At 43.3% G+C, this 17,099-nt stretch overlaps 1 protein-coding gene across 2 annotated transcripts in view; it reads right to left on the reverse strand.

Annotated features, from left to right (window-relative positions):
* Nucleotides 1–17,099, reverse strand: part of LOC109919370 (arf-GAP with Rho-GAP domain, ANK repeat and PH domain-containing protein 3-like) — a 41,992-nt gene that overhangs the window by 7,090 nt on the left and 17,803 nt on the right. For both annotated transcript variants that reach the window (XM_048603704.1, XM_048603703.1), the window contains exons 5-6: nt 13,243–13,278; nt 8,172–8,235 (exon numbers count right to left, since the gene is read on the reverse strand). In XM_048603704.1, the coding sequence (XP_048459661.1) occupies nt 8,172–8,235; nt 13,243–13,278 (100 nt within the window). The remainder of the gene's footprint in view (nt 1–8,171; nt 8,236–13,242; nt 13,279–17,099) is intronic.

A 17,099-nucleotide genomic window follows, 5' to 3' on the forward strand; every position in this document is an offset into this window, starting at 1 on the left:
GTGTTACAATAAATGATTCAATTAAGAATGCAAAGACAAGAAAGTGCAAAATTTTAAAATAAAATCATCCCATTGAGTTCACTCCATCTGCATCTAACCATGAAATGAATCTCATCTAATCTTCTTTATTCTTGAGAAAATGTTGATAATTTATTGCACTGATCCCAAATTTTAGCAGCAGATCTCAGATGTTAATCTGTCAACTCAGGGAAGTAATGCCACAGAAGTGAGGTCACTGAACAAGTAAACCAGAGCCCCATGAAGTTGTGGGAAAATGAACTTAAGGCCCGCTATAGCAGATGGTGAAATTTTAATACAATATTATCTGGAAATGAAAAGTAGTCTAATGGCGGCAATGGAACTACTGTCATTAAATACACAAGTAACCTTTAGGAAAAAATCTGACACCGTTACTTGGTCTGACCTCCATGAAACCCCAGACTCACAGCAATGTGGTTGATGCTTAACTGTCTTCTGCAATGGCTACATCAATGAGTTGTCTCAAAAATTATGACAAAGTCTAAAGCTGGGGAAGATACTGGACGGACCACATGACATCAATTTACCAGAAACGATAACAACAATATAGTAAACCGTACAAAATCCTCTTTACCAACACTTGGGGCTCATGGCAAAATTAGACGAACTTTCGCACAGACTAGTCAAGCAACAGTCTGAGATGATCATACTCAAGGAATCATACCACATGATATCAGAGATACCACTACCACCATCTCTGGATACGTTCTGTCCAGGCAGGATATACCCAGAACAAGTATGCCAGCAGAGCATTGTACAGTGTGGAGGGAATTACCCTGGCAGCCCTTAACATCGACTCCGAACAGCATCAGATCAAGCATGAGCGAGAAAACCTCCTGCTGATTACCCAAGTCCTGTCCTCCATTGGCTGATGAATCAGTACTCATCCATGTGAATAACACTTGTGGGAAAAACTGAAGGTGGCAAGAGCACAGAATGCACTCTGGGTGGGAGATTTCAATGTCTATCACCAAGAGTGGCTTGGCAGCAACACTACTGATTGAACAGATGAGGTCCTAATGGACATTGCTTTGAGACAGGGTCTACAGTAAGCGGCGATGGAATCAACACAAGGCTAAAATACACTTGACTTCATTCTTATCAGTGGACCTATCACAGATGCATCTGCCCAGGAAAATGTCAGCAAAAGTAACCAGCCTATATGCCTGTGGAGACAAATCCTACGTTCACCTTGAGAATATGCTCCATCGTGTCTGATTCTGCTCGATAGGCCACATGCTGAAAGTGTCTGAGTTCCAACTGCTGAAGCAAATTGTCTTTGCCTAGAACTAGGAAGGCACTCGAATGAGAGGTGGGCAAAGGAAGAATTTCAAAGAGTCTCTGAAGGCTTCCCTCATGAAACACAATTTTGATGTCAATATATGGGAGACCCTCACTTAGAAGAAACTGACTAGGAGAAAACTCTTACATAAGGAGATACAATTCTTTGAGAATTATCATTGACAAGAGATCGTGGTATATTTGATGTCTATAATATGAAAAAGTTAATAATGAGGTCTTGCATCAAAAATTCAGGACCGAGGCAGTAGATTAAAAAGCAGGACCTCAAAAGTTGTGTTCTCTGGATCGCTCCCATGCTAATGAGTGTAGAAATAGAAACATAGGACAGGAGAATATGTGGCTCAAGAGTTAGTGCAAGAGGGGAGGACTTTAGATTCCTGGATCACTGGGACTGTTTTTGGGGAAGGCGAGACATGTGCAAACAGGATTTTCTGCACCTGATCCACGCTGGGACCAAAATCCTTGCAGGTGGGTTTGCTCATGCTGTTGAGGAGTTTAAACTAATCCAGCAGGAGGAGGTGATGCACAATATTGATTAAATAGAGACAGCTCATGCTACAACAAAGAAAGCAAGTCACAGCGAGTTCAGCTGTGTTGAGTGTCAAGAGGGTAAGGCAAGGCTGGATGGTCTTTAACGCTAGGAGTGTAATAGGTAAGACTGATAAGTTAATGGTGTAGATTGACACATAGAAGTATAATATTGCTGTCAATACAGAAACATAGTAGAGGGAAGGGCTAGACTAGCAATTCAACATGCTGAGGTATAGGATCTTTAGGCAAGGTTGCACTGTTAATTACAGAAAATGGCACCATTTGACTCCTTGCGAGCTTCCTGCAGCAGATCTAACTCTAACATTTTCTATAACCGTTCTGCACTTTTAAACTTAAATTCTGAATCTGTAAAAATTACTAATAATGTTCTCTTAAATCTACTTCTGTCCAAGTTTTGTTTCACCCTATGCACTGGATGTTCCTTGCTTACTATGATCTGCCTGTACTGCTTGTAAACAAGGCTTTTCACTGTACTTAGGTACACGTGACAGTAAATAAATCAAATCAATTACTGCAATATGGAGAGATATCTTGGAAGGCTCATCAAATAAAGCTTTGTGGGTAGTACTTACAAACATTAAGGGGGAAGCTACTTCATTGTGAGTGTATTATAGGCCCCCAAAGAGTGGTAAATAGAGGAGCAGATATGTAGACAGTTCATAGAAGTGTGTAAGAGTTATAATCGGGTAATTATACTCAGGGATTTTAACAGTGCAGTGCTGGATATGGTTCTTGGGAAAGAAACTGGACAAGTGTTCAATGTGGCAGTGGAGGAACATTTAGGTGGTAGCGACCACAACATGGTACAGTTCAAATATATCTGGTCAAGGAAAAAGATGACCTGCAAAAGATGGTTTTCAGCGGCAGCAGCGCGAACCAGAGTGCCGACGGGAAGGTAAGGTTGCTTTTTTTCCCTGTATAAAAACTTACCTCGTGCAGCAGGCCTTCTTGTTTTCAGCGGCGGGTGTGTGAAGACAATGCAAGCCAGGAAGGAACTGATATATTCAGGCATCGGCTCAACCTGAAACACTGCACGTGTAGTGTCTCCCACCCATCCTCCTCCTCTAACCAAAAAAAAAGACTGTGTGGAGGGTCGGTAAGGTAAGGCATTTTTTTATTCTTCTGGAAATCTCGAGTAGAGGGAATGGAAACTAGGGCAGTTGCATGCTCCTGTTACAGGATGTGGGAGGTAAGGGTCACTGCTGGTGTCCCTTCCGACTTCACCTGCGAGAAGTGCACCTACCTCCAGCTCCTCACAAACCGCGTGAGGGAACTGGAGCTGGAGCTGGATGAACTCCGGATCATTCGGAGGCTGAGGGGGTGATAGAGAGGAGTTATAAGGAGGTGGTCACACCCAAGGTACAGGAAAAAGGTAGCTGGGTGACTGTCAGGAGGGTGAAAGGGAATAGGCAGACAGTGCAGGGATCCCCTGTGGCCGTTCAGCTCAATAATAAGTATACTGTTTTGGATACTGTTGTGGGGGACAACCTACCAGGGGAAGGCCATAGCGGACAGGTCTCTGGCACTGAGCCTGACCCTGTGACACAGAAGGGAAGGGGGGAGAATAGGAGAGCAATTGTAGTGGGAGATTCAATAGTAAGAGGCACAGACAGGCGGTTCTGTGGACGCGAACGAGATAAACAGATGGTATGTTGCCTCCCGGGTGCCAGGGTCCATGATGTCTCGGATCGTGTCTTCAAGATCCTTAAGGGGGAGGGTGAGCAACCAGCAGTCATGGTACACATTGGTACCAATGACATAGGTAGAAAAAGGACAGAGAATGTGAAAAACGAGTACAGGGAGTTAGGTTGGAAGCTGAAGTGCAGGGCAAGCAGGGTAGTTATCTCTGGATTACTACCAGTGCCACGTGATAATGAGGTAAGAAATAGGGAGAGAGTGCAGCTAAACACGTGGCTACAGGGCTGGTGCAGGAGGGAGGGCTTCCATCATGTGGATAACTGAAGCACATTCTGGGGAAGGTGGGACCTGTACAGTAAGGATGGGTTGCACCTGAACCGGAAGGGCACAAATATACTGGGAGGGAGGTTTGCTCGAGCTGTACAGGATGGTTTAAACTAGATTGGCAGGGGGTGGGGAACCGGATTTGTAATAAAGAGGATGAGGTATTCAGCCTTCCAACAGACACAACAGTGAGTGAGAGATAGTAGGAACTGCAGATGCTGGAGAATCCGAGACAACAAGGTGCAGAGCTGGATGAACACAGCAGGCCAAGCAGCATCATAGGAACAGAAAGGCTGACGTTTTGGGCCTAGACCCTTCATCAGAAAAAGGGAATGAGGTTGTTAATAAAGAAATGCGGTCAGTGGAGCGTAATTGTGGACACAGAGATGGTTTGAGGTGTGTATACTTCAATGCTAGAAGTATTGGAAATAAGGCGGAGCATGGGTCTTACAGCATAGGTCGGTTATTGGAACTACGATGTTGTTGCCATTACAGAAACTTGGGTAACTCAGGGACAGGAATGGTCGTTGGAAGTTCCGGGATTTAGATGCTTTAAAAGAAATAGGGAGGGTGGAAAAAGAGGCGGGGGAGTGGCATTGCTAGTCTGGGTGAGTATAGCAGCTACTGAAAAGCAGTTCGAGAATGATATGTCTACAGAGTCAGTTTGGGTTGAGGTCCAGAACAAGAAAGGAGGAGTCACTTTGTTGGGGGTTTTTTACAGACCCCCTAATAGTTGCAGAGAAGTAGAAGAGCGGATTAGCAGGCAGATACTGGAAAGGTGCAGAAGTCACAGGGTTGTAGTCATGGGTGACTTCAACTTTCCAAATATTGATTGGAAACATTTTAGTTGTGATAGTTTAGATGGAGCGGATTTTGTCCAGTGCGTCCAGGAAGGATTCCTGACACAGTATGTACATAGACCAACACGAGGAGAGGCCACTTTGGATTTAGTGCTTGGTAATGAACCGGGCCAAGTGCTAGACCTGTTGGTAGGAGAGCATTTTGGCTGTAGCGATCATAACTCTGTTACTTTTACTATAGTCATGGAAAAGGATAGGTACATACAACAGGGTAAGGTTTATAATTGGGGGAAGGGTAATTACAAATTCTGTTAGGCAAGAACTGGGTCACATAAAATGGGAACAGATGCTGTCAAGGAAGAGCACTATTGAAATGTGGAGATTGTTTAAGGAATGCATACTGCGTGTGCTCTATATGTTTGTCCCTAAGGGAAGATGCGGTCAAGTGAGGGAGCCTTGGTTCTCAACGGCTGGTTAAAAGGAAGAAGGATGCTTATGTAAGGTTTAGGAAACAAGGAACAGAAAAGGCTCTCGAGGGATACAAGTTATCCAGAAGGGAGCTGAAGAAACGGCATAGGAGAGCTATAAGGGGTAATGAGAAAACCTTGGCAGATAAGATCAAGGAAAATTCCAAGGCTTTTTACACAAACATGAGGAATAAGAGAATGACTAGAGAAAGGGTAGGGCCAGTCAAGGATTATAAAGGGAATTTGTGTATGGAGCCTAAAAAGATAGGAGAGGTCCTTAATGAATACTTTTCTTCGGTATTCACAACTGAGAGGGACCTAGTTGTTGAGGAGGACAGTGTAAAACAGGTGGTAGGCTAGAGGAGGTCGATGTTAGTAAGGAAGATGTGCTAGGAATTTTGAGGAAGTGGAAGATAGATAAGTCCCCCGGGCCTGTTGGGATTTATCCAAGGATTCTATGGGAAACGAGGGAAGGGATCGCAGGGCCTTTTGCGATGATCTTTTCATCCTCACCGTCCACGGGTATAGTGCCAGAAGATTGGAGAGAGGCAAACGTCATTCCCTTGTTCAAAAAAGGGAATAAGGATAACCCCGGAAATTACAGGCCAGTTAGCCTTACATCAGTGGTGGGCAAATTATTGGAAAGGGCTCTGAGAGATAGGATTTATGATCACTTAGAAAGGTACAGTTTGATTCTTGATAGTCAGCATGAATTTGTGAGGGGTAGGTCATGCCTCACAAACATTATTGAATTCTTTGAAGAGGTGACCAAACAGGTGGATGAAGGTAGAGCAGTGGATGTGGTATACATGGATTTAAGTAAGGCGTTTAATAAGGTTCCCCATGGTAGGCTCATGCAGAAGGTAAGGAGGCATGAGATAGGGGGAAATGTGGTAGATTGGATTCATAATTGGCTGACCCTTAGAAGACAAAGGGTGGTAGTGGACAGAAAATATTTAACATGGTTACAGAGATAGTAGGAACTGCCGATGCTGGAGAAATTGGCTTCGCAGTGGGGTTAACATGGTGCTCTGTTACGAGTGGTGTACCACAAGGATCTGTTCTGGGTCCTCTTCTATTTGTGATTTTTGTAAATGATTTGGATGAAGAAGTGGAAGAGTGGATTAGTAAGTTCGCGGACGATACGAAGGTGAGTCATGTTGTGGACAATGCGGAGGGCTGTTCTAGGTTACAAAGGGACATTGATAGGATGCAGAGCTGGGCTGAGAAGTGGCAGATGGAGTTTAACCCTGAAAAGTGTGAGGTGATTCATTTTGGAAGGAAAAACTTGAAAGCAGAATACAGGGTTAACGGAAAGATTCTTGGCAGTGTGGAGGAGCAGAGTGACCTTGGGGTTCATGTCCACAGTTCCCTGAAAGCTGCCACCCAGGTGGATAGAGTTGTTAAGAAGGTGTATGGTTGTTAGCTTTCATTAATAGAGGGATTGAGTTCAAGAGCCGTGAAGTTATGCTCCAGCTATACAAAAGCCTGGTTTGGCCACATCTGGAGTATTGTGTCCAGTTCTGGTTGCCTCATTACAGGAAAGTTGTGGAGGCATTGGAAAAGGTGCAGAGGAGAGTTACCAGAATGTTGCCTGGAATGAAGGGAAGGTCTTACGAGGAAAGGTTGAGAGAGCTAGGGCTTTTTAGAATGACGAAGGATGAGAGGTGACTTGATAGAGGTGTACAAGATGATCAGAGGTATAGATAGAGTAGACAGCCAGAGACCTTTTCCTAGGTTGGAGATAGCTATTATGAGGGGGCATAGTTTTAAAGTGAGTGGAGGTAGATATAGGGGAGACGTCAGAGGTAGGTTCTTTACTCAGAGAGTGGTAGGGGCGTGGAATGCATTGCCGGAGCAGGTAGTGGTGTCGGACTAATTAGGGGCATTTAAGCGGCTATTAGATAGGCATATGGATGATAATATAAGGAAGGGGTGGAGGTTAGATAGACCTTAGGATTAGGGTAAAAGTTCAGCACAACATCGTGGGCCGAAGGGCCTGTACTGTGCTGTACTGTTCTATGTTCTATGTTCTGTGTTCTATGTTCTATGTTCTATGTTCTATGGCTTTGGATTGGGAGAAGACAGATTTTATTAGAATACAGCAGGGTCTGGACACAATAGACTGGGAACAGATCCTTGTGTGTCAGCCTACAGTGGAGCAATGGGGAGCATTCAAAAAGGAGCTGGAGAGTCTTTAGCCCCAACATGTAACCTTCAGAGGGAAATGTAGGATCAATAAATTCAAAGAACCCTGGATATCTAAGATTTAGGACTGGATAATGAAGAACAGAAGGGCTTTTAGCAAGTCCAAAGGGAGCAATTCAACTGTGGCCCTAAAGGAATGCAGGATGGACATGTCACCCAGGGAGTGGGAAGGGGAGTTAAAATAACCAATCCCCAGCTCCAAAAACACTCTGGAAGCTCGACACTATTCGGGACAAAGCAGTCTGCTTGATTAAATCCACATCTAAAAGCATCTACTCTCCACACCATTGATGCTCACTAGCGGCTGCATATACCATCAACAAGATACTCTGCAGAAATTCACTAAGGCTCCTTAGACAGTACTTTCCAAACTCACAATCTCCACCATCTCAAAGCACAAAGACAGCAGCTACAGGGAACATCACCACCTGCAAGACCCCCTCCAAGCCACTCTCCAGTGACTTGAAAATAAACCATTGTTCCTTCATTGTTACAGGATCAAAATCCTGGAATTCCCTCCCTAAAGGCACTCAGAGTCTACTCAAAGCCAGAGGTAGAAGAAGACAGCTGACCACCCTTTCTCAACGGCAAATAGGGATAATAAATGTTGGCCTAACCAGTGGTGCCCACATCCAATGAAATAATGAGAAAATGGACCAAATAAACAGGAAAATGATGGGACCAATTTTTCAAATCAATGCTTATCAGAATCTGCTTTTCTGCCTTAGAATACTCTCAGAGTTTATGCTAGAGAATGCAAAGATTTCATTAGCAATGTGATTTATTGACACTTAACATGTCTTGCTATATTAAAGGCATAGTATTTCTTGTAATTTGTTACCTGAGATCTTAGGATACTGGCTGTCCAATCCCACATCTCCGATTGCCCTGAACAGCACAAGAACCTGTAACAGAACAGCTACAAATCATCAGTGACAAGTAGTTTGAGTGATGAAGAAATCATTGGTATGTGAAACTTCACAATTGTTGGAGGAAAGAAACTGGTGAGCTTGAGAATCCTCAAGTACAAAGGTACAGGAGTACACAGTGAAAAGTGCATAATGTCACCACACAAGGCACCATTTTAAATACATGTACAGAATCTTTAGAACAGAATGGAAACAAAGGTTAAAAGTTAAACATTGTGATAATTATAGTGTAGTGTAAAACATATGAAATATGTTTTCTTAGTTTTAATCAGAAAATTAAAACAAAAACGTTATCTGAGGAAGGACATTCATGTTACAGAGGGAGTGCAGCAAAGGTGTACAAAATTGATTCCTGGATGACAGGACTGACATATGAGGAGTGAATGAGTCAGTTAGGATTGTATTCACTGCATTTAAGAAGACTAAAGGGAGGATCTCATAGAAACCTATAAAATTCTAACAGAACTAGACAGACCAGGTGCAGGAAGGATGTTCCCAATGGTAGGGGAGTCCAGAACCAAGGGTCATAGTTTAAGGTGAAGGTAAACCTTTTAGGACTTAGAGGAGGAAAAAATTCTTTGCTCAGAGAGTGGTGAGGCTGTGGAATTCACTACCACAAAAAGTGGCTGAGAGCAAAACATTATGTGCTTTCAAGAAGGAGGTTTATTTTGCTCTTGTGGCTAAAGGCATCAAGGGATATGGAAGGGTGGGTTTATTGAGCTCGATGATCAGTCATGCTCATACTGAGGGGCTGAATGGCCTGCACCTGCTTCTATCTTCTAAGTTTCTATACGCAAACATCATCTGTATACTGCAGCTCAACACCAGGGTGGTTTGGATCTGTATGAAAATGGGGTTAATAGTTCCCAGCTCATTCTGTGGAGAAGCTCATTCCAGTGGGAAGATGGGTGATGGGATTTGTGATTGCATTGGAGGGGTGCAGAGAACGGGAGGATAGCTAAGGTGATACCTTTGTTCAAGGAGGCCAGCAAGCACAGAACAGAATAGAATAGGATATCCTTTATTGGCACATATACTCAAGTACAGAAGTATGGGAGTGCAGTGAATAGTTTATAATCTCGCCTGTTACGGTGCCATTCTAGGTACAAAGTATTGAGGTACAAATTTTAGGTACAAAAGAGGAATAAGAAAGGAATGTAGTTGTAGTAGTTTATAGTGATTCATAGTATAAGTTAGAAGTATGACATAGTTAAGAGGATAGACATTGCAGTCAAAGAAACAAATTACAAATAAACATTACATTGTGGCAGCTCAGTTCAGAAGCTTCCACACGTGGTCTGACCGCCTGCACCAGACTCCAGTCCAACAACGGTCCCCACTCCACTCCAACCTCCAGTCCAATCTGCGCCAATTCTCAGCTGCTCTAAGATAAGCATTCTCCAGGACACACTTCCCCGCGCCGGCCTCTGCTCTGGGACACGCTTCCCATCACCGGCCTCCGCCCTGGGACACGCTTCCCATCACCGGCCTCCGCCCTGGGACACGCTTCCCATCACCGGCCTTCGCTCTGGGACACGCTTCCCATCACCGGCCTCCGCTCTGGGACATGATTCCTCGTGCCAGCCTCCGCTCTGGGACTCGATTACCTATGCCAGCTTCTGCTACAGGTCTGCTTCCCTGTGCCTGCCTCTCCTCTGAGATTCACCTCTGGGGCTCACCAGTTCTTCCTTTTAAGTCCAACTCAAAAATTGAAAAACAAAATGCAGAAAAGGAGGAAAAAGGAGAGGAAAGAAAGGGAATAGAACGGGCGGAGTCGAGGTGCGTCTTACTCTGCCGCCATCCTGAACCATAATAGGCCAGCTAATTACTGACTAGTTAATCTAATGTCAGTGGTGGGAAATTATTTTTGTCTATAGAGGCACTGGGCCAAAGGGCCTCTACTGTCCTGTATGCTTCTATGATTCTATGACGGGGTGCAGTGTTGCAGTCGAGAAGATGGATAACAGCATTGGCGTGATGACACACTTTCACTTGAGCCCATTTTTCACATGTAATGGAACACGGCAGATCCACTGCTGTGCAGCAGGTAGAGGATGGTGACTAACTTTTGCGACCATCCAAATTCGAGGAGACACCCCAAGACCCCTCTCAATTGACAGAGTTGAAAGCCTTTGTGAGTTGAAGAAGACCATGTATAGAGAGTATTGCCATTCTCTGCACTTGTCTTGCTGGTAAAAGCATGTTCACTCCATCTCTTGATGGATGGAATCCACGTTGTGACTCCAGGAGGAGCTCTTTAGCCACCTCCCCCACGTCTCGGCGATTGAGGAGGACTTTTGTGTTTAGCAGGAAGACCCCTCTGTAGTTACTGTAGTTGGTCATACCTCCTTCCTTGATGATGATTATATTAATGACATGTCAGAGATTGGCTGGCATGCCTTATGAGGAAGATGAGATCATTTACTCGTACTAAAATGGCTCTCTGCTGCATTTCAGTGGATACACGTTTTGCACAGGAACCTTGTTGGTTCTTAGAGTCACACAGCCTTGGCCACCTCATGTCGGGCTGGGGTTGCGCGGAGAGTCTGGTGGGTAGCATGCTGTGGTCACACGTGGGCACATAGAGGACTGAATCTCAGCTGAGGTGATCCTCGGTGTTATTTCCAATGACAATCACTGCCTTGACGTTCTTGATGAGTTCCATTCTGTTCTTGGCTCTCAAAGAGGGATAAACCAAACATGGCTAAGCAAGGAAGTTTAGGGGAATATTAAGTTGAAACAAAAATCATATGAGGAGGCTAAAGTCAGTGACAGTCCCGAAGATTGGGATAAATTCAAAATCCAGCAAAGAAGGACGAAAAATATAATAAAGACAGAAAAAGTAAACTACGAGGGCTAAGTTGTGAGGAATATAAAAACTGACAATAAGGGCCTCTTTGAATATACAAAAAGGAAGAAAGAGGTCAAAGTGAACAAAGGCCCTTTAAAAAATTAATCTGAAAAATAGTTACTGGAAACAAGGAAATGGTAGAGGAGTTGAACAGATATTTTACGTCAGTCTTTATGATGGTAAATGCTTTGAACATGCTATTAATATTAAAAGGTGCTTATTGAGATTAGTTGACAGGACAGTGGGTTTGTGATACACAGTAACACCAACAGAATCAGTTCAATTCTTGCAGTTACCATGAAGGACTCTCTTTCTCAACCTCTCCCTTTGCCTGAGGTGTGGTAACCCTCAGATTAAACCACCACCAGATGCCTCTCTCAAATGGGAGGGCAGCCCTATGGTCTGGTAAGACAATGGTGAGCTTATCTTTAATACTGATGATTGGGAAGGAATTAAGTACTACCATCATCACTACAGAAGCAGTAATAGACAAACTCATGGGGCTAAAGGCAAATAAATCCCTTGGCCCTGATAGCTTGTATCTAAGTACTCCAAAAGAAGTAGCTACAGAGATAGTGGATGCTTTGGTTGTAATTTTTCAAAAATCATTGGATTCTGGAGAAGTATCAGAGGATTGTAAAACTGCCAACGTGGCAACCTATTTTAAAAGAGGAGACAAAAAGCAGGTAAACATTAGTCTAACATCTATTGTTAGAACAATGTTGGAAACAGTTAATAGGAGATTAATAGCAGCACATTTGGAAAATCATAATCTAATCAAGCAGCATCAGCATGGCTTCATGTAAAGGAAATCATGTCTGACTAATTTATTGGAGTTTTCTGAGAAAGATCCAAACAGAGTGGATAGATGGGAACCTGTAGATGTGTTGAATTTGGACTTCCAAAAGTCATTCAACATAGTACCTCACAAAAGGTTAAGGTAAAAGCCCATAGTGTTGGATGTAATGTATTGGTGTGGATAGAGAATTGGCTCATGGGCAGGAAACAGTGAGTGGGGATAAGGGATTTGTTTTCAGTTTGACCACCTGTGACCTGTTTGGTTCCACAGGAATCAGTGCTGGGACCGCAACTGTTTACAATGTATAGTAATGACTTGGAGAAGGGGAGCGAATGTACTGTAGCCAAATTTACAGATGACACAAAAATAGGTGGAAAGGCAAGTTGCAAGTGGGATGCAAACAGTTAACAAAGGGATATTGATAATTAAGTTGACAAAAGAATTAGCAGATATAATACACTTGCATAATATAGGAAAATGTAAAATTGTTCATTTTGGAAGAGAGAACATAATATTATTTAAATGGAGAAAAACTGCAGAAAGCATTATTTAAGGAAAGATATTTCATTAGAGGCATTAGGATGATCACTAGGAGAACAAAAGGCAACCTTATTGAAATATGTAGGATTCTTAAGATGCTTGACAGGGTAAATGCTCCCCTCATGGGCGAGTCTAGGACTAGAGGGCATAGATTCAGAATAAACGACAACAATTTAAGAATGAGATGAGGAGGAATTTCTTCTGTCAATGTGTTGTGAGTCTTTGGAACTCCTTGCCACAGAGAGCTATGTGGGCAGAGTCCTTGTGTATGTTTAAGACTGAGATAGATTCTTTATCAGTAAGGGAATCAAGGATTATGGAGACAGGGCAATAATTTTTTTTATTCAGTCATGGGACATGGGCATCACTGGCTGGCTAATATTTATTGCCCAAACTTAGTTGCTCTGGAACTGAATTCCTTGCTCAGACTTTTCAGAGGGCAGTTGAGAGTCAGCCACATTGTTGTGGTTCTGGAGTTATTCGTAGGCCAGAGCAGGTGAGGTGGAAGGTTTCCTTCCTTGAAGGACATTAATGACTTAGTTGGGTTTTTCCAACAATTGGCAATGGTTTCATGGTCATTGATAGATTCGTAATTCTGGATTTTTTCATCCAAAATGCTTGAAGAATTCAGATCAACCATGATTCTATTAAATGGTATATCAGGCTTGATGGGCTGAACAGCCTACTCCTGTTCCAATTTCATATGGTCTTATGACAGTAAGAGAATGAGACTGAGAACTCCAATATAACAAGATGTCGGCAGGTACACAAGGAATAAAACTTGTTTACTTACCACTGCTGCTTATCTGAGAATATAGTAAAGCCCCACCTACAAAGCAAAGGGAAGTGGTAGATTATTGAGACAGTCAATAGTGCAAAGCACCAAAACTATTCAATAAAAATACAACAATATTTTTGCAGAGATTCACAAGTGTCAGATCTTGACAAGCAACACTCTTCCTTTAGATGTATCTACAAAGTTAAAAGGTGTACTAACATTTCCAGATTAGTCATTAGGGTGATATTTTTATGAGTAAACTGTCCTACAGTGCTGTATGTGGAGTGCAGATAAGTCCAATCACACAAGAAGTCCATGCTGAAGTCCATGTGGTCTTGCTGATTGCCCAGTCAGTACAATGAATGGACTAATAGTTGGGGCAGTTTCTGCAGTGATTGTAATGAGGTCAGCCTGGTGAACCTCATAGAATATGAGTCCTCTGATTGGGGCTGTTAACCTGGTCCAATCAGGGATCCCTGGCTGACAGATATAAACAGAAGTGTCAGAGGTTCTTCTCACTCTAGGAGCCGCTCTGAGCTAACTGGGTCAGGTACTGTGTATGTGTAAATAAGGGGTGACTTGATGACATGATATCAGCCTTCGTGGAGTTATTTCAGTGGATACAAGAGAAAAATATACCCCTGAAAAGATTCTCTTACAACAGTTGTCTTTCAGTTGGGGTAAGCGTTTCTGACATGATGCCAAGATTTGGGAAGCTTGACTCATTCGATCCTGCCATTGAAGACTGGGCCCAGTTTGTAAAAAGAATGCATTATTTTTTTCAGGGCAAATGTCATTAAGGCAGATGAAAAGCAATGAATAATTCTTCTGACAGCTTGAGAACCCACAGCTTTCTTGGTTATTAGAAAGCTTAACTTTCCCTGAGGTATCAGGTACAAAAAGTGTTGATGGGTTTAGTTAAGGAATATTATGACCCCCAAGCCTCCTCTAATTCTGAGATGCTGTTGATTTTACTCAGCAGTTTGAGAACCCAGGGAATCTATGTCGGGATTTTTGATGAGGCTAAGAAGACTGGCAGAGGCATGTGACTTTGGTTTAACCCTTAATGAGACGCTGAGAGACTGTTTGTTTGGTGTGTGGGATTAAAGATGTAACCATGCAAAAGTGCCTACCAGCTGAAGCCCACATGGACTTTAAATGGGCACTACAACTGACTTTATCATTGGAAAATGCAGCAAGTGATGGAAGGGGACACCCCGACCAGTCTGACTGAGCTTGGGGAACACCACTTAAGTGAAGGTAATTGCACAGCCTCACTCAGGACATTGCCTGAACAGAGGGACTCTTGGACAGCCCTCGGCAAAACCTCAAAACAAAGCCAAGTCTTGGCCAAATGGTTAACATTTTCTTTGGGATCTGGGCCAGCAGGTCACTGTCATTACTGCAGGTACACGGCCTCGAGACAGCAAGAGTCCCACTGGGGCCTGAATTGAGTAGGAGAACACATAGGCCAGTATCCAGGAGAGTTCACCTACGGCTGGTTTGGAGCAGTTAAATTACTTAGCAACATCCAAATCAGAACCAATCAATATAAATGTCTGGTTAAATGGTCACCCACTTCTACTGGAGATTAATACTTATATGTCTATATCATTGGTTACGTAACCAGTCTTTACCAAAATTCACTCTGGACTCCAACCTTTAAGTTTGTGTAAGATCTTGGCCAAGCTGAGAACCTATACTGGGGAACACCTACGTCAATCCTGGTCTCTTATGAGAAGCAGCTGGTTCAGTTACCAGTGATTGTAGTAAAAAGCTTGGGCCTAAGGTTGATAGGGCAAAATTGGATGAAAAGAATTCGCTTTGATTGGCTCAACATTTTCCAATTAGAAAATGGCTGCCTGAGTGAAGATCTAATTAAATGCCGAGAAGTTTTTCAGGAAGGTCTAGGGGCTGTCAAAAGGGCCAAAGCCACCTTACATGTTGACCAAGAAGCAAATCCACGATTCTGCGAGGCCTGCCCAGTGCCATTTGCTTTATGCGCAAAAGTAAAGACAGAAATCAGGAGGCTGGAAAGTGAAAGAATCACCAAACTGGACAGTTTGCAGAAATGGGTAGCACCGGTGTTACAAGTTGTGAAGCCTGGCAGCTTGGTTCATCTTTGTGTGGATTTCATAGAAATGGTAAACCACTTTTTGCAGCTGGATAAATACCCAATCCCTTGCATAGAAGACTTATATACAAAACTGGTGGGGTCTGGGGGCTGTCCTTCGCAAAGCAGTATATGAACCATGTGTAGCTGCAATTGGAATTAGATGAAAATTCCCAGAACTTTGCTACAACTATTACCCATAAGGGTTTGTAACAATATACATGACTGCCTTATGGGTTATCATCAGCCTGTGCCATTTTCCAGTGGAGAACATTTTACAAGCCCTACCCCCAGGTTACCGTTTATCTGATGACGTGCTAATAGCTGGGACGACCAATAAAGAGCACTTAAAGAACTAAGTCTTTGGAGGGAAGTTGTGTGTTCCAGGCACTTCAAGTGACCTATTTGGGGTACAGACAAGACAGGATTACACCATTTGGAAATATTTTGAGGGCAAGCAAAGGTGCCTCAGCTTCCACATCTGAACTGGAGTTTAGATCGTTCCCTGGGTTGGTGAATTATTATGGAAAATTCATATGTAACCCTTACATTTGCTATTGAAAAAGGGTCAGCCTCAGAAATGGTTTTGTAGCCAAGATGTGGCCTTTAGGAAAGTGAAGAAGCAGCTATCGTTGTCTTAAGTTCTTAGCCCACTACAATCCAAGTGAGATGTGGTGCTGACATGCAATACCTCCCTGTATGCAATCAGGGTAGTGTTGGCTCACCAGTAGCCCAGTGGAGATGAACACCCAAAAGCACATGCATCCCACACTTTGGCTGATGCTGAGTGAAGATATGCTGGGTAGAGAAGGAAGATTTGGCAGTCAGCTTTGTCGTGGGGAAGTTCCACCAATGCCTTTACGGACAGACCACAAACCCCTCCTAGAGTGACTTAAAGAGGACAGGGTAGTGCTGCCCATTGCTTCAGATTGAATTCAGTGGTGGGCTCTTACTGAGTGCGTACAATTACAAGTTGGAACTCCATCCAGGAGGCCAAGTGGCAAACGTGGGTGCCTTGAGCTGACTGCAGATACATCAAAGGTGGTGCCACCACTCGAAGAGCCCATTCTGGTTTTAAACTTTCTGGATACCCTTCTGATCACTGCTGACAATATCAGACTGTGGACACGAAAAGATCCCATCCTGTCAAAACTAAAACAGCTGGTAATGATGGGGGAAGCAAAAGGGAATCACAATAAGAACTAAAACCTTTCTGGACTCAGCAAGACCAGATCACCAGAGAGGACGGCATATTACTATGGGGAACAAGAGTCTTGAGCAAAGGTCACCACCAGATACTGTTTGAGCTTCATCAAGGTCATCCAGGGGTTTCCAAAATGAAAATCTTAATGGGACGTTATGTCTGGTTCCCAGGATTGGATGCTGACATAGCTGTGCTCGTGAGGAAGTTCTCAGAGTGCCAAAAAGGACAAAAATTACCACCAGTAGCTCCCCCATATTCGTGGAATGGCCAGGTAAACCTTGGACTCAGTTACCCATCAACTTTCATGGGATCTATGCTTTTCATCATTGTGGATGTCCATTCAAAGTAGTTGCACGTGTATAGAGTTAATTCGTCAAACACAGGGATGACAATTGAAAAGTTACGAGCATCTTTTGCAATACACTGAATTGCATGGGTGCTGTGACATGTTCAATAACAGGAATTCTTGTTCATTAAATTTTCCTCCGTTGTTTTAATAAAGTATGTGCTCTTAAAGACAAGCAAGCACTCAATGACACTAGGAAGCACAGAGTA

This window comes from Rhincodon typus, chromosome 12 (genome assembly GCF_021869965.1).
Source record: "Rhincodon typus isolate 14 chromosome 12, sRhiTyp1.1, whole genome shotgun sequence".
NCBI classification, from domain to species: Eukaryota; Metazoa; Chordata; class Chondrichthyes; order Orectolobiformes; family Rhincodontidae; genus Rhincodon; species Rhincodon typus.